The 26,975-nt window shown below is 39.7% G+C and overlaps 1 protein-coding gene across 1 annotated transcript; it reads right to left on the minus strand.

Annotated features, from left to right (window-relative positions):
• Positions 1-1,650: 1,650 nt before the first annotated feature.
• Positions 1,651-19,295, minus strand: LOC107550220 (Krueppel-like factor 13). The gene is made up of 2 exons (XM_016231462.1): positions 18,514-19,295; positions 1,651-2,361 (listed from the first exon to the last, which is right to left on the minus strand). The coding sequence occupies exons 1-2, from the start codon at positions 18,965-18,967 to the stop codon at positions 2,036-2,038; spliced, it is 780 nt and encodes a 259-aa protein (XP_016086948.1). The 5' UTR covers positions 18,968-19,295; the 3' UTR covers positions 1,651-2,035.
• Positions 19,296-26,975: the final 7,680 nt, after the last annotated feature.

Consider the following 26,975-nt stretch of genomic DNA (forward strand, 5'->3'; position numbering starts at 1 on the left):
GTATCTTACTGAGAGATATTTTGTTTAGGGCTATGTATCCAAGCATCACAAGCACCAATGATCTCTAAGATATAACTACGCTAACAATGCCTTTGGAAAATGCGGTCCACTCCGATTATTTAAGCCAATATTTATCCATTTTGAGATTACAAGTATCGGCCAACAACTGATATATCCGATTAATTATTCAACTATAATGTTAAAATTAAGAAAATAATTGTAAACATTTTTTACATTTTCTGTCATTAAATTTTATTTTGTAAATATCGGTATTACATCAGTCACTGAGAGACGCACATCGGTCAACCACTAGTCTTAACCAGGTGCAATGGCACGTGTCAAGTGATACCTGACAAGACATTTTGTCAACCACATGGTTTTGAATTGAAAAATGTGTTTGTTTTGCTGTGTAACTCTGCCAACAGTGCAATCTCACTGGTCCAAATTCCAGCTTCACATAGTCATATATTAAGTTTCAAATATGGCTGCAATATTGTCACTTCAATATTTGTTACATGGCACCTGGTCATGACACGGTGTGTGGATTTGATATCTATTTCTTTCAAACTTTCTCTCCCACACGCCCACTCCTTTTCAGATAGAGTGAGCGAGACAAGAGTGCGTAAAGCTCCACTATAATGGCTCTTGTCTCCCTGGCTAGTGTGCTATGAATAGCCCTGTGTAGGATGATGCAGTTTTCTAAGTGGAAGGCCTCTGTAGATGGATCTCTGCAGAGGGCAGAGGGCCAGGACTTCTGCTGTTACCTGAGAGAATGCCAACATCCCTCCCTCCCTTCTTCCTCTGGGTAGAATACAAAAAAACACTCTGTTCTTTCGTTCACACCTTGGCCCTTTGGTGGATTCTGCTCATGTGCTTTTTGTCTTTATTTGAGTCTGAAGTAGGAGTACGTCCAGACAAGTCCCTTTGAATATGTCGTACTGTAGTGAAAAACCCTGAAGTTGATGAATGTGCTGTTTTTATTGAGGAAACAGCTGCTTTGAAACTTTAGCCTCCAAATTTTCAAGGGGAGTTTAGTTTAGTCCACTGAGAGAAGTGGTGCTGTCTGTTCTCCTCATTGGGTGGCTCAAGCATGTAAAAGTGGACTGATAATGACATTCAAGCTATATTGAGAGGATTCCCTTTGAAACATGGACCCAGGCCAACAGAGCTCTGTGTGCCTACAGGGTTAGCAGGAGATAGCGATGTTGAAAATAAAGTCATTTCCAGTCTCAAGACAGAATTTCCCCCCCCCCCCCAACCCTTCGTATCTGGTGAGCAGTTCTGCCACTCTCATTAAAAGACTGATTGAAAAAATTATAATAATATTAATAAAAAAGTATGAATAACTGTTAAAACCCAGAATTTGCTTCCCCTGATGTGAAAACAAACAAACCAACTCAAAAAAAAGAGTGCAAAGTTTCCTTTTGTCCAAGTGTAAGGCTGTTTCTTAACATATGTTTATCTTCATCATGTTCATTTTTTCAAGCTAACGAGGCCATCCCTGAGCAGGGCGCAAAATTCAACCTCTGTTGAATTTCGGAGTAAAGTGATGCTTGTATTGTGCAGTCAATGTGAGTATTAAAGGAGAAAAAAACTGTTCTGAATCCTGAGGTGTGTGTGCCCCTCTCCCTCACCCGTTTTTATATTAAAAAAACATCTTTACCTGTCAAACCTTTCAACTTTTTAGTTCACTTGAACAGAGCGGTTGTATATGAAAGAAACAGCAACAAAAAACCCATAATGGAAAGAGGCTGTGGCCAGAAGCTATAAAAATACAGACATATGGTACATCATGTAAATATTGCCATGTGGAAAAGGCATTTTCTTTTTTGTTTTTGTTTTCTCTTTTAGGGGTTGCACAAGAAAATTGCACTACAAGAAGCAGTTATGTACAGTACAGTACACCACAGCAAGCGAAGGGTTTAGCATGGGCGCTTATTACGCCGGTAATTTTTTAGGGAAAAAATTATGGATAGAGAGGAATAAAAAAATGAGCCTGGAGACCCAGACGCTGTGGGAAGAAAGTGCGGCCAGGTTAAGGCGAGTTGGCTGGGCTGAGGGTGGGGCTAAGGGTGGGGCTTGAGGCGTCGGATCGACTGTAATCGCTGAGGGAGCCGGGACGCGTGCTGCTTGAGACGGTGGCATTGCCACCGCCGTGCTGCCTCTTCAGCATGGCCGGCTGGAAGTCGGAATGACGGCGTGCGTGTTTCATCAGGTGGTCGCTCCGCATGAAACGTTTGTCGCACAGGGGGCAGCCGAACTTCTTCTCGCCCGTGTGGGTGCGATAGTGCCGTGCCAGTTCATCAGAGCGAGCAAACTTCTTAATGCAGTCAGGCCAGGTGCAGGGAAAGGGGCGCTCTCCTGTGACAAACACATAGAAAAAGCAGAACACACAGCTGTTATTGTTTACAATACACATTCATGATCGCTCAGACATACGTGATGTTTTCAAAACAGACTGTAAAGTTATACAGTATTTTACACTCTTTACAGATTATAGGCCATGGGTTCTCAACACTGGCCCTTGAGGTCCACTTTCCAGCAGAGTTTAGCTCCAACCCTAATGAAACACACATGAACAAGCTAATCAAGGCCTTCAGGATTACTAGAAAGTTACTGGCAGGCGAGTTTGATAAAGGCTGGAGCTAAACTTTGCAAGAAAGTGGACCTTGAGGGCCAGAGCTGTGAATTCCTGTTATAGGCCAATGTGCCATCTGTGAATAAGGAGATGCAGCTGTGCTTCAGAGTATTTGATTGTTGAAATTTTGAATTGAAAAATTGAATTGAAAATTGTAAATTGTAAAAATTGAATTGAAAAAGTAAACTTGCTCCAAAAACAAGGTGTTAAAGAGGCCACATCATAAACACCACCATGCGTCGCTAACAGCGATAAACTGGAGTGGCGGTGCCAACTGATGTGAACCAAGTCCAGCACTTATGTGGACAATGAACTCTTTCAGCACAGAATGTCCTACTGCGGCCTTTTTTATTCTACACAACCCCCATTAAGCCTGTGCTGACATGCCTCATTGGTATAATATACTCTTTTAAACTGATCTAAAAGCAGTTTTGCGGTTTCTCTTGGTAAGCAGTGAATGACCCAGACCATTCAGATCCAGATCACGCAAGGGTTTACCCTCCATGGATGGCTTTTAAATCCCAAAATGAGCAGTCTTTAACCAGACGTGAAAGGCGCAACTAATGTGGCACAACTATTTAGAAGCGGCTCTTGAGAGCATGCTAATCCTCTCCTATAGAAGCAAAAGTCTGCAAAAACATTTTTTTTTATGTTTTTTTTTATTACAGTTGCTAAGCTGAGTGAAAAGCCCACACATTAAACCAGAAATGCACAGCATTAAAAATAAACCATATGTTCCAGCCCCATAAGCATTGCATCATGCTAATTGGAGAATCATGAGAATACTAGGGGGACATGTATCATTTTGACTGCTCCAAAGAGGCTTATGGGATTTACTGACTCATTATTGAGATAACTGATGGACACACAAACACATACTCATTGGTTTATTTGGAACTGGCACACATCTCAAAATGACCTTGTAAAGTATTCCCCCCCCCCCCCCCCCCCCCACCCCCCCATTACCACATGTTGCAGAGCCAGACAGCGAGTTTAATTAGGCAGGTTAACGGTCTTTACTATGGTACCCTGCCCCAGCTTGTACTCAATAGTGAAACTAGCAGTGAGCCAAAAGCATGGGAAATTATACCCTACCCCTTCCCCTTCAGGCAATAAAAGAGGGCTTTGACACAAATCTACCCAAAGCCAGATGGGTTCCTATATCTCAGTGTGGTTTCCTCACAGTCGAGTAAATGCGGTACCAACACCTTTCTTTGTGCACACAAAGGCCCACATGTCAGAAACAACATGTATTTTAGCTCCATTTCATTGGTTGTCTTCCCCCACAAATGTGAGACCTGCTTTACTTATTTTACCAGCTTTTCAACAGCAGTTTTCCCTCCCTGAGCAGTGCCACCACAAAGGTCTTGAAACCACCGTTGAATAGAATATGGGTTCTATGTCTGCACTTTTCATAATTTTGAAAGGCAAAGAACGGGAAAGAAAAAAGCCAGACATGTCAGTCATTACTTGGTTAAATTAGACAGAACAGGCAAAGTACACAGACATCCAGACAGCTTTTTGCTGCTGCCTTTGTTTTGTGGTTTCCCCTAAAGGCCCCAATGGAAAACAACTTCAAACGAAACATATACGTGATGCCAAATTTATGTGTGGGATGACAGCTTTGCTGGGGTCCCTTCACCCTACTATAAAAGATTGAGAAATTGAGAGAAACAGCAGGCAGAGCTAGTCTAGACTGCCTCCATCTAAATCTATGACCTGTCACTCACTTTCAGACAGACCTGCTCCCACCATGCACACAAACACACAACAATGTACTATGTGATGACATATTCACCTCACATGTAGACCCTTGCTATGTTGTCAACAAATAAAACCTTCAGACACACATGAAAATATATTATGCGTGTGTATGAGCTTTGTGTCCATAACAAAATCTGTGTAGGATTAGGTTTACTTGTATCTGTCATATATTATATCCTCCAACACACACCCACGTGACAAATCACAAAAAATACAGTTACGCACACAAAAACACTCACTCCCACTCTAAGTAAAGCAAATAACTCATTGGTACAAAAACACATCATCTGATACTCATTTACCACACACATATTCAAGCCTATCCAAACATACCGTAAGTATACAATGCCACAATTTAAATCCACTAACCTTCAAACATGTCACACCCACGAGAACTAATCTGAGAGGGTCAATGTTGTTTTAAATTTTTTTAAACATCCTGGATCTAGTCATGATTGTGGCGTTTAAACATAAATACACAAGATCTAACATTAGCGTAGTAGGAATGGGGACAGAGCGGTGGATGGTCTGAGATTCTCCCTTCAGCAATGACAGGAGCCAACCTGTAATTTACAGTCTAATTAATACATGAAAGAGTCTGTGGGAACTCAATATTGTAAAGTGTGAGTTATGAGTGGTGAGGAGCTTCTCAACAAAGGTAAGAGTTGCAACAGTATGAATACTTCACAGGTTAAAAAAAGGAGACGAACAGGACTGGGCCTTGCAAAGGTGTGAATAGTGACATCAATACAATGCACAGGTGTTAGTCTAATTCTCCTGAGAGCAAAGCAGTTGAATAAGGCAGGTTTTGAAAATCAACACACAAAACAAACAAAAAAGGCCAAAAAAAAAATATCACCAACAATTTTGCTCTTTGCGATCAGTGCTATTTTATTATTATTTATATACTATATATTTTTAAATGTATTAATAATTTCAATAGCTTTTATTTTTATATTTGTGGGTTTCATTTTAAGTTTTAGTTTTAGTAATAGTAGTTTTAGTGCAGTTTGTATGTGTTTTTTTTTATATATATATATATATATATAGCTTTAAATCATTTTTAGTTTAATCATTGTAGTACTTCAAATTAAACTTATTTCAGCTAGTTGTCAATGCAACAATTTTAAGTTTTTTAAGTTTAAGTTGTCCCATCTAATATTTATATCTTATTTTATTTTTATTTTTTTTAGTAATTATTTGTTTTAATTACAGGAAACAATGTTTAATAGTTTTAGGTTTTAGTCAACAATAACACCGTTTGCAGTTCACTGTAATAGACCAGAGGCTAGTGCGCTGGGCAGCTAGCATACAAAGTATATGCTCAACACAAAAGCATCACCTACAGACAAGACCATTCAGAACTGCCATGCTTAAAATTTTCTGCTTGCATTGTGTGAACATGACTAAGAGTTCAAGTGGGACATGTTTCCAGGAATATTATTATCACCAATGAGGGTGTTCTTTATGTGGCTCTGAAGTAGGCTTATGTAAAAAGGTCACACTGTCCAGCCTGTAACAGTTTCATAACAGATGGAAGTGGCTGTGGCTCTATCTACCATGTCAAAAACCATGCAAAAGGGACACTGAGGACACTTCCTCCTATTTGTCCCTTTGGGAAAACAATAGTGAGGCCTTAACCCATACTGTCATACTGGAACAGCAAAACAAAATTTATGTAAACTTTACTCATCCCCTTGCCTGTGGTCAATATATTTATTCACAGCATTGCATCCTAGCACTTGTACAAAAGGAGACTTTTTTGAAGTGGTTTGTGTTGCATGGGCACTGGCATGTCTTCACACTGATGAGCTACACCCTCTTTGGTGTGGAGCAACCAGCCCTGCATGTGCCCAATTCTTTTTCGCAACAGGGACCAGTAAATAGGAGAGCTTTAGATTCGACCTCTGTGTTAATGAACACAGTGACCCAGTTACCCTTTGCAGCAATTACCTCACAGTTGCTAGTACAGACATCCCATAGCGAAGGTAGCTGAGCAACAGTGTTTCCCTTCAGAGGCTATGCCATTATGTCACAGACAGCAGCTTTACATAACTGTTCCCTTTTGGGGCCACTGGGTCAGTAAATAAACTCATGCTCATGCCTTCTCTCAAGTATAACAACACATCGCAAATCCATGGCTCAATTTCATAGAGGGCCCAAAGAAAGAACAACTTCAGACTCCCTTCAATCTGTAGGAAATAGGAGAAAAGGGCCTTTTGAGGTGAACAGTCTAAGCCACAGATATCTGATCAGGCCACTATCTGAGCAACACAAGTGTAGACTGAATGTCGATCCAGGAGACTTGGTGTCGCTCACCTGTTCCAACAAGAGTTACCAGCATCTCTGTGTGGGTGAGATAAAATTCCTCAGGTTTCTTCAACCGTAAGGCCATTTACGCAGGCTGAGACGTAGGTAGGAATGGAAACAGCCAGACACAACATGAGAAAGGCAGGAAGACATTAAGACAGACATTAAGGACCTCCTGTGGGAAGTCTTACAAATCCTTCATAACCATGAGCTCAAAGTGCACTCTCAAAGCTTGCTCAAGGGCTATATACACTTGATGCCCTAGAACATGCTCTGAAATTAGCATAGTCTGCAAGTCCAATGTCAGCTGCTGTCATTCGGAAAGCAGTTCTGACTGAGAAAATGTTTTAGTAAGGTAATTAGAAGAAGACTTTGCATTCAACCTCTAGACACCATATGAACACATCCCTTGCAGGACAAGAATGGAGGACAAGAGTTTATAGTAGAAATCATGTGCTATTTGTTCATTTTGACTTGCAAAAATTAAGGTCAGGACCAGGACAGTGGAAACTGATCTTAGATAAGTATAAAAGGCCTAGTTCCAACCATAAAGATCTAGAAGGTTTGAATTAGTCCTTTTTGCAAGGTTTTTGGCCAATAATCTGACAGATGGTACACATGTGCCTTCAGTTATCTTTAGCCAGAGGCAAAGCAAAAGTGATACAACAAATAGAGATGTAAACTAGACCAAGACATGATGCTTTTAATATATTATGTATTAGATCCTGATGTTGCCGATGGTGATTCCAATTAGATCAGACGTTCTGAATCAGGGGCACACTGTGTCCTAGCCTCCGGTCTACCACTTACTCCGATTCATTATCTGTGGAAAACCATAAGAAGCTGATCTCTAAAATGGCACCACAAATGTAGCTGCAGCACTTACTAGCAGGTTGTAATTTATTCCTGGTGGGTCATACAGAAGTCTGCCAGCTCAAGCCCACATTGTTAATGACAAAACTGCTTTGGGCCATTGGAGACCCAGACAGGCCTCTTCTTAATCTCAAAGTTTCCAAACCCGTCTTCAATAAAGTTCTCAGCTTCTCTCAGCAAAGCAAACTTCTGCCAACAACCCAGCTTTCCCCGTTCCACCAGGGCTGAGATGCTTGCCGATATGATCTCATCACTGCCCCATAGGATCAGGGAATTTTGGGAGTGTATGCAATCCCATCAGCATCCAAGTTGGGAGAAAGATATGGGTCACACCTTCCATCTAACTGAGGTTGCCAAGAAGTGAGTTCACAGAGACTGCAACGCACCATGGAGACCAGAAACCACAAAGTCTGGCACAAACATAGCTTGGACTTATGTTATAGTTGTGGGCAATTTAACAAATAGGCAGCGTTATCGTCATATCTGTATTAGACACTTCATATTAATCTCGTGAAGGACTAGTGAGCAGACTGCTGACTGACCAAAAACTTTCCTGGTGGTTTGACCCAGATTACAGCATTTAGAGACAACTGTGGGAATTGAACAAAATAGACAGAAGTACACCACACATATGTGTGCGCAAATGGAGGGAGGGGATGCGGGGTTGCCTAACTACACTGAGACTGGGTGAGTCAGATCAGGCTTTCAGTACTCTGTTCGTGCCAGTGACTTTGAGAAACTGAGGATTAATGCTAATGGATGTGGGTGTAACAAAGACATTATGGCTAGGTCAGGTGCAACAATTAGGACTGGGCCAGACTTGTCCAGAGACATTGCGATGAAGGCAACTATGTTTAATTTATCATCCTCTATTGTCTTTAATGAAAAACACTAAAAACCACTTGCCTTTCAATTGAACATTCTCCTCCCAGGGTTTTAATGCTGTTGAGAAATGTGAACAATAGTACTGGCCTTAGCCTTCACCATCAGGCATTTCAATCAAGCCTTCCAAGCCTAGTAGACATAACTCACTCCTCCCAGTCTCTACAGCACATGTGCACACACGGTCTAAGACACATTATATGAGGAAGCAGCCACAACTGCTGCAGATTTATGTCCCCCTCCCCCCTATTTTCCCACCTCACGAGGAGTGCATCTCACAGCTTTGCTCTACTCATCACAGCTTTGAAATGGACCTTCCAGTGGACCTTCCATTTTACATCAAGACAGCTGTAGCCAGCTGAAGCACGTGAATGGTAACAGGCAAGAGCAGGTGGGTGGGGTCACCCACTGCTCTGACATTCATGTACAGACAAAGTCTGCTAAATGTCAGAACACTGTGCTAAATTTTATTTTTATACTGTAAAAAGAGTATACATTAAATGGGTAATAACAAAAGATGCTAATGAAGGCTGATCTTGAACAAGATTTCTCTTTTCAAATCCCACGCTTTAAGGACAAACTGTCCTCTCTCCAACTGGTTAATTTATTTTGTCAACCACATAAGCATTAGTCAAAGCTATTTGAGGCTTTGTTTACTTCCTTGAGTGATGCAAAACTTAAACGGATAGCTCATCCCAAAATGTTGATGCAAACCTGTATGAATTTCTTTCTTCATTCAGAAATGTCTGTGCTTTATTTGTCAATACAATGAAAGTCAGTGGGGTCCCATATTATTTTGGGCGTCACTGACTTTCATCGACAAAAACTTTTTTGTTGAAACAAAAGTAATTCCGTTTAAATAAATGATCTAAACATTAATTTTTGGGTGAACTATTCTTTGAACATATTTAGTTCCTAAAGGTTTACCTTGAGTAGGCACCACTGACACAGTAAGATCCTCTCTGTTCGAAACCACCAAGCCAACCCTTCCCCCATGACTGTCCACTGAATGATCCTTTTCATCCCGCAGCCAGGCCTGGAAGAGCACAGGCCCGGATCCTCCATATACAGGTTTATTAGACAGTAAGGTATCAAACATCTAACTATAAAATATAAAAGCCTGGGAGGCAACCAAGGCTCTGGCACACAGCAGAAAACAACCTCTCTCTCAGTTTCTTTTTGTTTCTCCCCTCAATCCTCATCTCAAAAACCCAAATGCATGCACTGCTACTGCAGAGAATCACCAAAACAGATTGCCAGCAGATGCAGCTGAGCAAGTGACCTACATCAGTGGAGTGCTTTGACAACGGATCCTACCCCGTACCCACCCCCACACTTCTGCCTTTCCGTACAGTACATCCCCACCCACAAATTGCAGTGTTAGCACCCCACGCAGAGTTTGCGTGAGACCCTAAGCTGGCGGCTCATGCTTCAGGAAGCTGAAAATTTAGCTCCACACTAGCTCCAGATCCCCTTCTTCCTGCACAGAGAAATCGACACCCATACATAGTAAATGTAAGAAAGCAAAAGAGCTCAAACTATACAACGCTTCAGTAGTTCTGTCACCTTACGCCCTTATGGGTGGGGGGAGAAGACACAGGGCAATGGGGGGATGGTTAGGTATGAACAGACTTGCTTTTATAAGGCTCTGCCAAAGCTAACTAAAGAATACATAAGTTCAGCAGAGTATGAAAGGTACTTATAGGAAGCGGTGGCCTAATACCAACTCTACGGTGAGTTAACTATGACTGACTTGGTATAATGTATGGTAAAGTCTGATTTATTTTTATATAGCAGCTAAAGACTGTATGCTTTTCTTCATCTGAATAAAAAATAAGAGAACTGTATTCCCCTCAGTGAGGGCTACCTGCAAAAGGGTGGATGAGTGCATGATGAAACACCCAGGGGGCTTCAGCCTATCATATTTGAGTGAGAGAGAGATGCACCAAAGCATGGTTTCCACCACTCACACAGGAGGCTGACAGTAAAAATCAGAAAAGAAACATGCTATATGGACAGAACTGATGCACATAGATAAATGGTTAAATGGCGTGAAGAGTGTCCACAAAAACATATGTACTCAACATATTTAACTTTTGCATTTATTTTGGGTTCATATGGTTTAAAAAAAACTAGACATTTTTTTTAATCAAATATTACATTTTTGAGTAGTCACAACATTTGACATTTTACAACGTGACCTAAAATAGTTACCCAATTACCTAGCATAGCTAATATCTTTTAACTTCCGTTTATACTAATCTTTTCTCAAACATAAACATAGGGGCACATATAAAACTCATATGATCCCTGCATAACATCATTCCCAATTAACTAGCTGGTGCATATCCTGAATGGCAAATGCCCACTTGGGCATCTAAGGGTGCTTTCACACCTGGCCCGTTGTTTCGGAACCTGGCGCATTTCCCCACTTAGTTCGGTTCGTTTGGGCATATGTGACCATGGCAATCGCGCTCGGATCCGTGCCAAAACTATCGGTCCGAGATCGCCTCGAGGTGGTCTCGGCTCGATTGAAAACGAACTCTGGAGCGGTTCGGTTGTAGTGAGAAAGCAATCCGATCTAATGGAACCAACGAACCAGGCTATATCACAATGTATAATGGGTAATTACGTAAGTTCCATGAAAAGCATTAGCTTTGTTATTTTGCTAATACTTCAAAATGAACCATGTGAATGTCTGTGGGTGAGCACGTCTTCGCCATTCAAAATCAAAGTGCACTTTTTCCATTATATAATGCCGTCTTATTGCTCTTCTTCCTAGTAGATGCATTTTAAAAATGTTTTCTCTATGAATCCTGGACTCCTGCTCAAAGTGATAAATTAATATAACGGCATCAACAACAATAAAAAACAACAACAATAAGCCCGCGAAGCTGTTGTCATTCCATCCTGACAGATGACAGCTGTGAGTGACAGCTAAGTGGAATCCCGGAAAATAAATTGTGAAACTTTGACCAATAAGAGAACAGTTTACTCGCGTTTAGAAACATTGCCGTGTGAAAGCGAACCGCACCAAGAATAAAAAGCAACATTGTAATAATTTTAATCCCCGTTTCGAAACAAAGCGATCGATCTACAGGTGTGAAAGCACCCTAACATATTCTGGTTACAAGGTAGCAGGCCAGGGGTGTGGAACGGAATATAGTTTTAGACAGAGAGAGTAGAGTCCCTGTTGTGAAGCCATCCCCCTCACACTGAACCCCACCCCGTCCCAGCCTTGGCACTGTGCCCAGCACAGGGTAGAAGTGCCCAGGTCCCACCCATCCAAACCTTCCACCTGAACCACGGGCAGGATGACTGCACAGGATGCCACGTCTGTAAATAGCCCAGCACAGAGGAAAGAAAAATGGCTGACGAGTCAGGTTAATTTTGCATGTATTTGCTATAAACCTGGGAGGAGGGTGTTCTAGGAACTCGCTGCTTTAATTCGCACTTGAACCAATGTCTGATCTATTGTTCAAGTGAGAACATTTGACCACGTACACTGCTTTTGTACATACAACGAATTCTGTAGCAAAACAATACCATCTATACATTGTGCACACTACTGTATCTCCCGGGACTCTAGAAGACAATACAAAGGGTCACGTAAGGAACATAAGAGTTCACGGGCCAAACAAAAAAGCTAATCAACAGTGAAATATGTCATTATGGGCTTTGCTTATGTGCATGATAAAGAAGGGTGCTGCTGGTGATTGAAACTAATGCGTACTAGCCACACACAGTGGCAGCATGACCTTTACTGATGACCCTATCCATAGTGGTTCAATAACCATGTGTTTCATAATAGGCAAAGTAGACAATAGACTACATCAGGCTGAGTTAGGATTCAAAATTCAATGTTTTAATTTGAACAATCTCGTTAATATTAGGTAAGGGTCATCAGTTTGTTAAAATCCCGTCCTGTCTTTGGTGGCACAATCTACCTATTAGCATCTTTCCCCCAACAAAGCTGCTTTAGCCAGTCTTGCTCGTCAAAATCTGTTTTCTCCTATTCTCCATAGCATTTCGGGTTACAGAGAGAAACCCCACCTCCTCATACTTGCAGGAGATCAGACAAAGCTGTCTGATAACCTTAGACCCTCGACCTAGCTGTGTTCCCCTTCTCTTCACCAACCCACTCAGCACAATGAGCAATTTGTGTACCACATTCGCTCTCATCTTCTATGTCCCACCGCTCCACTTGCTCATACTTACAATCTCAATGCAGCGGAGGATTACAAAAACCTCTGAGGCCTAGGAGGTGATCTCATTTAATCTCCCTTGCATAGCACATCGTGCAACAGTGTGATCTGAGGCATGCTATCAATATTCAAGACTCTCTGAAGTACTTAGTGGCTTGATGTGGTAACATGCCCCTCCACTCCCCTGGAGATATTCCCATGAGTATAAGAACTAGTGATACAGGTCCTGAGAAGCCCAATCAGGATAATGAGTCTAGGAACTGGGCCCAGATGACATTATGGAGTTGTGCAGGGAGCAGATTAGATTATGGGGCGAGGGAGATTAACCCAGAAGACAGGGGCCACATGTACCCATTCTGATCACGAGGGTTCGTCATGGGTTTGCCATTGAAAGCAATTTGTGAACCTAATGAACTGTTTCATTTAGCCTTAACTTTCAAAAAGTATTGGAAGAGAATTATAACAAACACAAGTCTGGTGAATACCATACCTTAAAACTTTTAATGGGAAAGTGAGTTAATTGAATGCAGGCTAGTTAAAGGAATATTCTGGGTTCAGTACAAGTTAAGATCAATCGACAGCATTTGTGGCATAATGTTGATTTTCAACAGGAGTGAATGGGGCCAATTCAGAAACTTTAAAATACTCCCGGATTCAATAGTATTCCCACAAGACAAAACCAATACAGATGGAAACCTGATTTTAGTGTGCATGTAATAGTAATGGTTTGTAAGTAGTAATGGCTTACTACTCTTTTGCATAAATTTACATGCAGTCTGTTGCCAAGATGACACTTAAATCGGTAAAAGCCTAAAATGACTTAATTTAAACTGATTTACAGCGCAACACAAGTTTTAATAGTAGAAAATTATGTATTTTTCTGCTTTAAATTCTCTAATTCTCTATTGTAAGATATGTAAACCTCACGTAACCTTGATTTTTACTTTTTTTTTTTTTATAAAATGAGGTACGAGTTGAATTTATATTTTGAGGTAATCAACATTATGTTGTTTGCACTTAACTTAAATTGAACCCAAAATATTCCTTCAATGCTGAAAGGAAAACAATGCTTTATTGCATTACATTAAATCTTTAAATGTGTAGAAATCTAATGCTGTTGAGGTATAAGTACTAATACAGCAGTTTCACTTTGAGCAAGAATTATTCAAGTCAGGTATTGCATGCAAAACACTTTCAGAGGAACTACACTTATGAGAAAAGTCACATGCACTGAAAGGACACCAAGTCTTTTGTGCATAGCTAACAGCCAGAATGTCACAACCATGGCCTTGGCAGTCTTCTCAAGCCATGTCACTTCTTCTTCCTGAACCGAAACTTGCAGGTTTGTGAAAATTGTTTTGTTTTGTTCCCGGATTGCCCCACACCCATTTCATCTGCGTATGAATACCACAGGTTCCTTTTCTCGTCACAAGTCAACTGTGGCTTAATAAAGTAATGAGAATGTTATAAATTATCATCTGCAAGCATATTGTGCACCATTACAGTTAACAACTCATCAAATGCAAACCAAGCATCTCTCTCAATCTGTCCATCTGTGTTTATAAGGATGATTAATGAGCCCTTCCTTATCCAGCCACATGCTAGTTGGAATATTTTCCTTTCTTTCTACCCTTTCCAACTTTCCTGTGTGTCCTTCTTTTTTGCCTTGAGACTGGGCATAGCCATAAAACATCAAATAAAAATATTATTCTTGATGCTCCTAGGCCATGAACTAATCTTAACATGATAATAAACTCTAACAAAGTGGAGATAAAAGTTCAGGATGCACCCAGACAACAGAGGCCATGCCAGTACAGCCAGACTAAACTGAAAAGGTCCTCTCGAAAGGTCATAAGAAGGTTATTTTACCAGACTTATCTCAGTGAGGGACACTATGTTACCACAGGTGACCACAGAATTGCTGAGGGCAAGCACTTACAATACATAGTCTTTCTTTAAAAAGAAAACAAAGCTACAAATAGACCCAGAACCTAAAATTGTGGGCTTGGCAAACGTATGTGGTTTAAGGCAGTAAGCAAGATGAAAAGGGTCATTTCAGTCCGCAAACAAGTGCTTTACAAAGTTATGTGAGCTAGTAACAAATTCTTGGGGAGGGAAATAACACTTAAAAAGACTTTGCACTGACATAGTTATCTATACTAATGCAATATTGTATAGTCTTCAGAAGTACAAAGTTAAAAGTTCCTTCCATTGCTGTTTAAACAACTGCATTTGCTGCAGTGCATTTCAAAGTGGAGCCCTTTGCCACATTTCTGTGCCGTTTGATCATGACAGTACATCTGCTCCAGCTCCATCATAAAACGCCTTCTTTTTCCAGCAAGCTTGCACTTGTGATGGTTCGAGCCCTCCCCCTTTCCCCTGGACCTACTCGTTCAACAGAATAACACGAGAACACTGAAAAGGTCTAGCAAACAAATGAAAAATAATTAGTTACACTTTATTCCTAAGTTGCTAAGACAGAAAAATGCAAAAATAAGAAACAAGAATCAAGACCTGTTGCATTTTTCAGAAATGACTAATTGTTTTCACGAAAGCAGTTTGACTAGTGTGACTGCATCTCTGCGAATGAAGGAAAGCCCCAGAGCCCAAACTGTTATCCTACCGCTACAGTATACGACTCCATTGGCGACACTAAAGTAAAAAGCTGGATGCAACTTTCTGTGCCCAATTCTAGCTGGATTAAGACAAATGATTCAAAGCAGGATTCAAACCAGAACCAGCAGGAAATTCAGAGCATTTTCTGAAGTCAGATGAGGTCTGCAGTTCTTTTGTCTCCCCAAGTTTGTTTTTATGACTCTGTGTTCCCCTTTCAGTTCAAAAGCAGTGCATTGCTGAGAGAAAGATCCATCTTCTCTTTGCTCCATTGGTAGAGACTGATGGAAAATTTGCTGAGTGCTTAAGAAAGGCGCCCAGAACGGAGCAGGTTGGCTGAGCCTGGGCTGCTGAATTTAAATGACCCACATTCTCTGATTACCAAAACAAATGAGATGGAACACTCATTGTTTAACCGAATCATGGTCCGATCGCAGACTGGTGACTACAGTGAAACCCAGTCTAAAGTCTGCAATTTAGAGAACAGCCCAACTGAAAGACAGGAAGTGAGGGAGGTCTTAAATACACACTATAAACAAATTCACCACAAACGATGAACTGAGCTGTTTATCTGCTCTAAATGACTTACTTTGACATGTCATCACAAAACCAGACACATAACCAACACCAACACCATGGAACACAACTGAAGCTGGAGTTTTACAGAAAAATATGACAGAATGCAGGGTGGTATGTGATGTGTTCTGAGTCATAAAGATTCCATTATATATACTGTAAAAGACCCAACGTATTATCAAGCAAAGTAGACGACATGCCCACCTTGAGTACTTCAAAGCTTTAAAGTTATATATTATATACTGTACAAGCCTTTTGTACCAAAAATCCAGTCAACCCACACTATATACATTATGTATTATTTTAAAGTCAAGGAGAGGTTTTGGGGTAGTCCTGCTTCACAAGATATGCTATTCATTGCAGCAAATCCTGACAAGATTTTGTCTTTTTGTCCACAAACAACAGTTGTCCCATCAAGCATTATTGGTAGTACATTCTGACTGTTTTTTTTCTTCTACCTGATGTAATTTCAAAGAAGACGGTTCAAAATGGTAACGTTAGGTCATCATAAGCAAGTAGGCCAAATTTTCAGAACACAATAACCACAAGGGATGAGTCATTACAGTTGATTAATTAGGTTCTGGATTAGTGAGGACAACTAGTTTATTTAGATTTTGTTATATATTATTTCTAGATTTTTTTGCAGCAGTGCTTTAATTTCAATGCTAACACAACAGCTATCAATTTTGCACAGTAAATACGGTCTACCTTAAAATCTATAAATGACTGTGCAAACCTACAAATTTTCAAAGACAGTATTGCACATCCATTGTAATCAAAATAGACACGTCTCCTCCCCTAATATTCAGATAGCTGTGCTCGACCATGTGCTTTCCAATTACAAATTCTTAAATTTCTACATTTCATAAAATATGCAGAGATGATGATAAAGAACTGAGTGTATCAGTTGACACCAGACGACTCAATCTGATCTATTTTGCCTGATAAAACACATTGCACTGTCTGAACATTCATTATTTTTAGTAACCAGGGGTGTGTATCGAAAAACCCTGACACAATTTACACTTCTGCGGTTTATCTCTGATCTGACGCTACAATACCTTTAGGTGTCAAGAATGTTTCAATTTAGAGCAGGGTTTCCTGTCAAAAGGTCCATCTATTGCCTGAAGTGACAACAACAAGGCATTAATAAAATGGTAACAGCAGCAATACACGTCACGACGCGTGAAAATGCGCAGCAGAACGTACAATTACTTTTCTAACTGTATTTTCCAACCCAACCGTCAATTATGAAGGCGTTGAGGTCAGCGCTGAGGGCGGGTTCTCTGCGCGGTTCAGCGCTCGGCTGGTCGAGTCTGTTGCTGGCCAGATCAGCTGGCATTCTGTCCGACGGGGGTGTGGCACATCACAACAAAGAGCTTAACAGTCAAACAAGCAACCGCAGAAGTCTCACCAACCCCCATATTTTATTCATTTTTTTTTAACCCCCCTTGCATATATCCAAAGGACTAACGCAAAGAAAACCCAAATATGCGCGAACCTGCTGTTTTTGGACTTTCTAAGGCGTTTGTTGTCTGCACCGAGCGCTATTGCCAGTGACTTTCGCAAACTACCACCATCGCCTCCTGAAACTATAGCCTACAAGACTTTTATGAGCGATTACATCATGGGGTGCCGACACTTTTTGCGCCAGCAATGTGTTCGATTTAACTGCGAGCAGATTTTTGTGCGAAGGTATTGAATGTATAGAGTACAAATGTGTCTGTGTGCATGGGCACGCGCGCACACATGTTGTAAATAGTTTTTTTTTCTGTTGAATGTTTATTTTATAGTACATTGTTGTCACTGTTATTATTTTTTTATTGACATTCCTGCCACTTTATTTTATGTTTTTTCTGTCACCGTTTTATTGGGTGCATTAATGCGCTGGTAATATTGTACGCAGAACAATCGTGCCAATAAAGTGCTTTTAACTCGACACTGAAAACTGGTTTATTGGGCATGTGTGTGTTGAGTTGGCTCAAATAGGAGGAACCGGGGGAGAAGAACAGTTGCTGTTTCAATGTGTTCGATTTAACTGCGAGCAGATTTTTGTGCGAAGGTATTGAATGTATAGAGTACAAATGTGTCTGTGTGCATGGGCACGCGCGCACACATGTTGTAAATAGTTTTTTTTTCTGTTGAATGTTTATTTTATAGTACATTGTTGTCACTGTTATTATTTTTTTATTGACATTCCTGCCACTTTATTTTATTTATGTTTTTTTCTGTCACCGTTTTATTGGGTGCATTAATGCGCTGATAATATTGTACGCAGAACAATCGTGCCAATAAAGTGCTTTTAACTCGACACTGAAAACTGGTTTATTGGGCATGTGTGTGTTGAGTTGGCTCAAATAGGAGGCACCGGGGGAGAAGAACAGTTGCTGTTTACCGTATAGTTTCCTCATAGTGGGCGTGACAGTACGATGCTACTTACCGCGAATAACAATTTATTTCCTTTAAAACGACTAGTTACAGTAAATTCATGTTTAATAAAGATTATCACGGCAACACAACAGTTGTCCAATCAAGTAAAAACTGAACTTGTGCGGAACACAGTGTGCCCAAAGTGTGCGAATGCGTAAATGTCGCGATGTTTACATTGGATCTGCGAAACGGCAATTACACTTGGCAGGAATGGAAACTGACCTGTGTGTGTCCTTAGGTGGGCTTTGAGATGGGACGATTTGCCATAAACTTTTTCACAACCTGAATAGTGGCATTTGTGCTTTTTCTGTGGGGGTTCTTGTTCAATTCGACCCCTGGATCGTTTGCTTCTTTGTTTAAGAGCAGGGTAGCCGGTGATGGTGGTGGTAGGTGTGGCAGAGTTCCCATCATCTCTGGTTAGGGTTGCTGTTGGTGGCGTGCTCTCCTCCTTTATTTTTGCCTGCTCGGCAAAATTGGTGGGGGTCTGTTGATTAAAATCCGCCAGAATTCTCGCCACCACAAAAAGAGATGAGTTGTCCTTCAAAGGCTCCTTGGTTTCTTCTCCATTCCTCTGTGCAGCCGCAGTTTCGGGCTTGATCTCTCGGTTCCCTTTTGGACCGTGGACAATTGCTTGACTGGACATTGACACAAGGCACTCAGCTGCGAAGTGATCCATTTCGTTGACGAGTAGAAGTTGTTTCTTTATGACATTCAAACCCAATCTGAACTCAGTAGATCCCTTTGTGTGATGCTGAATAGGCAGCTCACATAAGCAAACTCACTTTGCACTATCTTACCGGCTTTTCAGCAACACTGACATCCTGCATGTAAATCATGCGAGATCGAGCCGTGAGCGTGCCACACCGACTGCTTTCGTCCTTTAGAGATACGTTTCCGGCGATGAGAGCTCTGAAAACTTGTCTGGATTAAGTATCAAAACTCCCATTGTGGCTGTAGTCATCACAACGTTAAGGTGACAGTATGCTGTGCGCCGATTAGAGCTGATTGTATCCATGCTGGGGGCGTGTCGGCCGGTAGCGTATGGCAACGTCACCGAACCGGCGCGCACTCATTGGATGGCGACGTGTCCCGGAGTGCACTGCCTTACTTGCCCCCACCAAACTTTTAAAAAGTAGGCCTATAAAATAAACTTCACTCAGAATCTAAATTCATGTATAAGACATGCATTGATAAGTGTGAGAATGGAGTCTATTTTTAAAATAATATATACATATATCATGTAAATGGTAAAATTACTAAAGATTCCCCCTCACCCTCCCACTCAAATCAGTTTTGTAATGACTCCAATCCCACATTTTTTTTGTATTATTGTAATTTAACAGGATTTCTAATGTACAGTGTGAGATCCCTATAGTGAAAATGCTTCTATTTAGCATTTTTATTAGGCTATTAATTGCAAATATATATTATCAGCATAATATTTGTATAAAGTTGAACTGAAATAACAATTATTATTATTATTGATGTGATTTCATTCCTTGTCTTTGTTTACTGCATAATATATACAGTATATCTAAGAGCATATAGGATTGTCTCACTGAGGCATGACATCTTGGTTTATCCATTCTGTTGTAGTCAGTTGCAAGCCATTTCCAAGAGTTCACTCTTATTTCCCTCTTTATAAGTGTAAAAATTTTTTACACGTTTAGGTTGTAAAAATCAACCGTATTTCATATTATCTACTCTATGAGAAAGCAATGGTTGCTATAATAGGTCTATCTTATGTTGCTGGAGTAGCCCCCATATAGATTGGAAACAATACTGTAAAATATTTATACAGTTGGCTCCACTGAGTCAAAGACTCCTTGGGCCTGGAAGTGACAAAACATTTCAAAATAAGTAACGCTCAGGCACAAAATCCCAGACTGGAAAATATATTCATATTCCTGCATTTCACAAACAGACTGTGGGGGTGAAAATTGAGATCAGTGTTTCAAAAGTTACTTAATCTTTTTCATATGAAAGCAGGAGAGGAGTAAAGAAAGGGCTGAAGCCCACCACTTCAGCTCTAATGATGCACTGTTCTCCTGTGGGAAAGTATGTACTCTCTTTCAGTCCTATTCACAATAGACTTCTCTGGAAAGTTCCAAGTGTTCATTGAGAGCAAGTCTACATGGCATTCAGAGAGCCATCTAGTTGTATTACTTTACATTTTCTTTCAATACTGGGTGTTCTTGCGTTTCATGCAGTGTTTCTGAGGCAAATCCTATCACAGCATAATGACAAGACAGCAGTTCCAATTTCACAAGATGGCTGCCTCAAACCCCAAATGGAAGAAAGTACAACCAAAAAGGATTAATTTTAAAATATAATTTATTTACAATTATGCTCTATGGTCTTATTTTAAATTTTTTGATAATCTGCACTTGGTCTGTAATTCAATAATCGGTATAAGATACACCTAACATTTTTGAGCGTTATTACTCCATAATACATCACATTATGTACTGGTTTGCCTGACCGTACAATACCAAGTACTTCTGCAAAATGCAGACAATTTAAATGAAACTCAGAGTCCCACACATTGAACAACCCACTATATCGTTCTCCTATTATAATTTGAGTTCTTTTCTCAACAATCACCAAAATGTTTCAGGAGTAGGTTGAATCACATTCTCAATTTCACCACACGAGTGAGATGACTCAGCCATTCAGCTATATTATGAAGAAACATCACATTCTCCTGGGGCTCTGCATCATTACTAATGATTGTTTCACATGACCTCTCGGGTTTTGAGATGTAATCCCAGTGGATTTACGAACAGTTTGTGAGGACAGGTTGACCGCACCACCAGGTGGTACAGCCCAATCAAGGCCATGCTGTCCTAGAACACAAAGCCCATATACTGTAGCTGTGTGGACTGATTAGACTGTTTCCTTTTAGGGCACTTGCCATATTTATTCATATTGTACATACTTTATGTTTTTATCTATATAAACTTGATTTAATGAGATCTGAGGCTCAATCTGCCTCTGTTAAAATTAAAAGTGCATTTTGTTTTCTTCTTAGAAGAACAAGGCTGATGTTTTCCATCCAAAGAAAAGTGGAAAGAGAGACAGACAGATGAAGGAGAGATAGACTGATGGACAGACAGGTGGATAGATAGATAGTCAAACAGATGAGGGATAGATAGACTGATGGATGGATGGACAGATAGACAGAAAGATGATCGAAGATGTAAAGTTCATTCAAAAAGCTGTCAGCCTTTTACCTAGGCAAGCTGATACGTTTCAAAGTCGTTATGGGTGGAAACTGATACTTTTCCAGTCATGACTCATGTGGGTTGTGCATGTGATTCCTTTCCCTCACTGGACAAGTAAAGAAGAACAATAATGTGGCACTTCTTACACTGTCTCTCATAATCACCATTTGACTGCACGGTTCCCAACAACGTATTATCATGACCTGAAAGTCTGATTGGCAAACACACCTCAATGGACTGAAGGTCACATAATACAGTTCGGTTTGTCGTCTTTCCGTGAAAGCTATAAATTAGAAATGACCTGCACTCTCATCACGGCCTGACTCTGATAACTAGGGCTTGACTGCTGTAAAACGATTTTGTGTTTGCTATTTGTTTTCTCTTTCTCTTTCTCATTCTTTCATTTTGTGTGTTTTATATTGAAGTTATTGTAGCCTTGTCAATGTCAATTCAGCAGCTCTGGCACATGTGAAACTCAGAGGCTGTTTACTACTTGTGGTTTAGCTTTGTTCTTTTGATCTACAGTTGGGAAACATATCATTTCCCATCATGCATGTAACAACTCTCTTCCTATTCGTCTTCAGACAGTGCCCTCTGATCTAGGACCAGCTTTGTCTCAGCCCAATTCTGATCGTAACCTTCAAAAGAGAAACCACAGAACTGGTCTCAGATCAGCACCCAAAGACAACTTAATCAAAACCTTCTGCGCACTAACAACATATAACAAAAGTGCTTAAACCTACAAAACAAACTTGATCATGAGAATAAATACCTGCACAAAGTTCCCGAATAACATCGACAGTGCATTGCATAATATAGTGACTGGTCAATCATTTCACATGTTGAAATTTCCACCCATGTCCTTGGCGAGAATCCTGACCTCAATTACTACCGTGGATCATGCTGTCCTGCTCTGTTGTATCCCAAACAGCCCAGAACAAACATCTCACTTAAAGGTACATGAGCTGAGCTTCAACCAGAGACTGGGCTTTTGTTTTGTCTGTTGAAGGAGACTAGAACACAATGAGAAAAATTAAGCTATAAACAAACAGCTAGTCCAATATATAAAGCAGTTCTGAATAAACTAATGATGGTGAGGTAAATGTAGTATAGATGTTGAGAGAAAAAGCCATAATTCACGATTCATGCAAAGACAAGTTAAGGATTTCATGCTTCTGAGAGACAAAAACAAGTCCAAACTGCAGGTCATTTAATCAGTGTCCAGATTTTGGCTTTGGTCCAGCTGGATATTCAGGTTACACGTGCCACAGGTAATTTATATACTTCTCTATCTCAACAATAAAGCAGTGAATTTTCATTTACAATTTGAGCTATAACAGTTAAGCCACTTTAATGACCCCATGAAATGAAAATAGTAGCTTTTAGTTTTATGCCTTAGTCCATGTGCTACTTTACTCTTAAATGTTGCATAAATGGGTATTTAAAATGTATAGTCGTTGTCTTTCGGGAAAACAGACCAAAAACACTGATGACTCATCCTGCACCACAGATTTTTGTCCAATCAATTGCTTTTTAGATTGAGAAAGTCCCACCCATAAATACAATAGATAGATGACAAGAAGGTCATATTAGTTATGCTAATTAGTAAAAATCAGTGACATGCTAAGTGTAAATTGATTTTATAAGGCTGATGCTTGCTGAGGCTAGCAGCAATCCACTCTGAAGCAATGCTGCGGGGAAAGGCTTTGTCTGCTTCACACAATACAGCTTAAAAAGAACAAATTGTAACAAACTCTCTTTAGCTATGTTTGCTCACTGCCTGTGAGAAGCATCTCTATTCACGAGGCATCAATCAGTGGGCTGGTGGGACATGTCTGATGGAGGAAGAGGAGGAAACCTTCATTTATCTCTATCTCTCCCTTCAACCACACAGTTTGACCCTCAGGTTCTGTATTAACACGCCTTGATGATGGCATGTATAGAGGGCCTCTTGCCGACCCCTATTCAAACTCAACAGTGATGTGTAATGTACATGCGCACTATCACACAATGGCATGGCCTTAGGGTACACATATGTAATGTACTCAATGTAGGACTTTTCCTGTTCTTTATCAAAAGACGTAATCATTACTAATGGAGTTCAGCAGTGAACACCCACTTTTACAGTAGCCTTTGGTAAAGGATTTTCCCCATGCATTTTCTTCATAGTGTTTTCAAGTCAGTATATAAAAATAATTTGGAGTAATAATACATTTAAATCATATTTCTGTATTTTAATCAAATAAATGCAGCCTTGGCGAGCATAAGAGAATTCGGTAACACTTTACAGTAAGGTTCCATTTGCTACCATTAGTTCAGTCATGACAACTCTCGGTACAGATTATAAAATCTTTATTAATGTTAAAAGAACATGCATAGGTTTGGTCTAGAAGATCCCCCGTAGCAGATCTAGGTGGGTGGTGCTGGGGAGGCGGTGGGCTAAGATGAGGACTTGCATAGTGCGCAGATTTAGCATCCATTGAATACATCATGGTTATATAGGTAAACGGTAATGAGTACGTGAATCCGATTGGCTGGAAACATTGAATTAAATGAACCATAGAACGCAAGTAGAATTTCATGGCTGAACTATACATTTAACCACATTAGTTAACATAAACTAACAATGAAAAATATTTTTAAAGCATTTATTAATCTTAGTTAATGTTGATTCCAGCACTTACTAATACATTATTAAAATCAAAAGTTGTTTCTATTAAAGGGGTCATATGACGTTGCTAAAAAGAACATTATTTTGTGTATTTGGTGTAATGCAATGCGTTTATGTGGTTTAAGGTTAAAAAAAACATTATTTTCCATATAATGTACATTATTGTTTCTCCTCTATGCCCCGCCTTTCTGAAACGCGTCGATTTTTACAAAGCTCATCGTTAAAAAAGCGAGGTGTGCTCCGTTTGGCTATCTATCCAGTGCGTTGTGATTGAATACCTCAAGCGTGTCACGGAAATGTTACACCCCTTAACATACTGTGATGCCGTCTCCCAGCAGGACGAGACAAAACCAATAAAACCCATTACAAATTAGGCATTTGTTGCATCCAGTGGGGACATAATTACTGATTATAATGACATATACTGTCTTTTTACACGTTGTAGGCTACTGGTTCAGGAAACAGTCCTCATCCTCCATAAAATGCACAGCACACATCTGAATATTTGGGTTGAACTGTTCTGAAACAGTGTTGTAAATACAACTTAACCACTGATTTCTAGTTGTGTCCTCTTTTGGAAGGCCAAACAAAGTAGTTTCGCTTTCGCAACGAAACACACAGTGACTCCATGGCATGGCAGTGGCAGCAACAGCAAGAATTAAAGTTACGCCTTCTTTCTATGCGTGAACATTTGGGCGGCGTTATGCAAATCTTCCCACAACGTGACGTAGACATGTGGGGGCATGTTAGAATGAGCCGTTTTAGGTAGGCGTGGCTTAACTTTTATAAAGAATATCTCTTTGGATTTGAGACTTTACTCTTTGCAACGTTACAGATCTTCTTTATGCACCAAGAGCTTGTAACACTCCAAAGAGAAAGGACAAAGGAAATCGCATCATATGACCCCTTTAAGGTTATTTAATGAACCTGAGCTAACACTGACTAACAATGAACAGTTGTATTTTTGTTAACTAATGTTAACAAAGAGTAATAAATTCTATAACAAATGTAATGCGCATTGTTAGTTAATGTTAGTTAATGCACTAAACAACAAATGGAACCGTACAGTAAAGCGTTACAGAGAATTCTTTCAGATAAACATTTAAAAAACATAATTATTCCAAACTTTTGGCTGCCAGTCTATATAATACACTTTTTAAACTTTATATACAAATATAAATGTAGTTTGAGATGCAATTTATAATACTTCATTGCATGAGTGGGCATTTCTCTTTCCAATAACAGTTTCTTCTCTGATTGGTGGATCTCAAACTAGTGGTAGTGTAGGTTTTGTTTAGTTTTTTTTTTGCAGAGAATTTGGTTATTTAACACAATAAAAAAAAAAAAACTTGACTTGTGGTTTGAAATGAATCATACTGACTTGTAAGCACCACTGAACCAGCTTGGAGTTTATGGTAGATCTTCAAAGGATTATGTTATCTGAATTATATTATATGAAGCCAGTGCAATGGGCGTGCATATCTGCTTTCAATCATATTGTTTGTCAGGAAATCTTATGAAACCAAAATAATTATTGCAGCTGGTAGTGTGTGAAATAATGCCATCTTCAAGTGCTTGTGATTTCACGGCTAAATTTGTTCTTTTGGAGATAAACAAATACCCCAAAAGACTGTGATAAACAGTATATGTAGGTAGCCATGGGAAATAATACAATAATATATTTTTCAATAAACAAGCAGTATGTGGGCTTTAACTACATCATTAATTAGCTGACCTCACCCTTGTTGCGTAATGCATGGTTTTTATGACTTTTTTTTTTTTTGAGTGCAGGAACTATAGGTATTATTGCATGTACTCACATGCTGAGGCTGTAAAGTATTTGTTATTATGGCCTTGAATGGAATTCATTAGTCACTCTATATCTATATCTGACACATGCTCTTTACATTCACAATTGAACTTTGGAGACATAAACAATCAAGCACTGTACACAAAACCACTGTTATCGAGTTGCATAACATATAGTGAGGTAAAATTGCAGGCAATAGTGTGCGTTATCTCGAAAAAGAGCTCTGAGAATTAGGGAGGAAGCAGAGATGATTGTATCACTTTTTTGGTTTGTTTATTTATTCTGAAAATATTTAGCCTTAAGCTATGAAATGTAGACTGTAGAAACATATAGAGGCAATTAAGATTATAACTAAGGTGCCTCAGTTAAAGTCACAATGTAATTGAAGTAGCGACCAATCCTTTCTTCAACACTGTGATGTACAAGTGAATAAAGCAAAACATGTAAGGTGAGTCTTGGCTCAATCCACTGGTTGTTGATTGGATGGAGTCAAATATAAAGTGAACTTGTATTCAATCTTAAGAAATGGGTGGGGTTTAAACAGATATAATGATTGGAGAAGTCCAGCATATGTCACCAGAGAGAACTCCGTTATTTCACCGGAAGATCGATTGAGTTATAACATTGTAAATAAAACATTAAAAAGAAAAAACATAGAAATGGATGAGTCATTTACAATAATATCAATAAAATGCATTTAGAAAACAGACAAGGTTCCATTTCATGCATACTATATAAGCAGGAACTTTAGTCTTTGCAGCTTTACAGATCTTCTTTATGCACCAAGAGCTTGTAACACTCCAAAGAGAAAGCACAAATTGAAATCGCATCATATGACCCCTTTAAACTGTGATCACATTAAATCCAAATTCGGTCATATTAAAAATATTTTATGACAAGACACCCATTATCTGGTACTTGCCTAAAAAGACAGGTATATGATGTGCATTGTTAACAGATTACATTAAATAAGGTTACT

This window comes from Sinocyclocheilus grahami, unplaced genomic scaffold (assembly GCF_001515645.1).
Source record: "Sinocyclocheilus grahami isolate Dianchi unplaced genomic scaffold, SAMN03320097.WGS_v1.1 scaffold392.1, whole genome shotgun sequence".
Lineage (NCBI taxonomy): Eukaryota > Metazoa > Chordata > Actinopteri > Cypriniformes > Cyprinidae > Sinocyclocheilus > Sinocyclocheilus grahami.

What these genes read in the sequence shown, in the direction of transcription:
- LOC107550220 (XM_016231462.1), bottom strand. Translation starts at nt 18,967, where the DNA reads ATGGATCACTTCGCAGCTGAGTGCCTTGTGTCAATGTCCAGTCAAGCA. An exon ending in CCACCTAAGGACACACACAG is followed by an intron (nt 2,362 to 18,513) that starts GTCAGTTTCCAT and finishes TGTTTGTCACAG; the next exon opens with GAGAGCGCCCCTTTCCCTGC.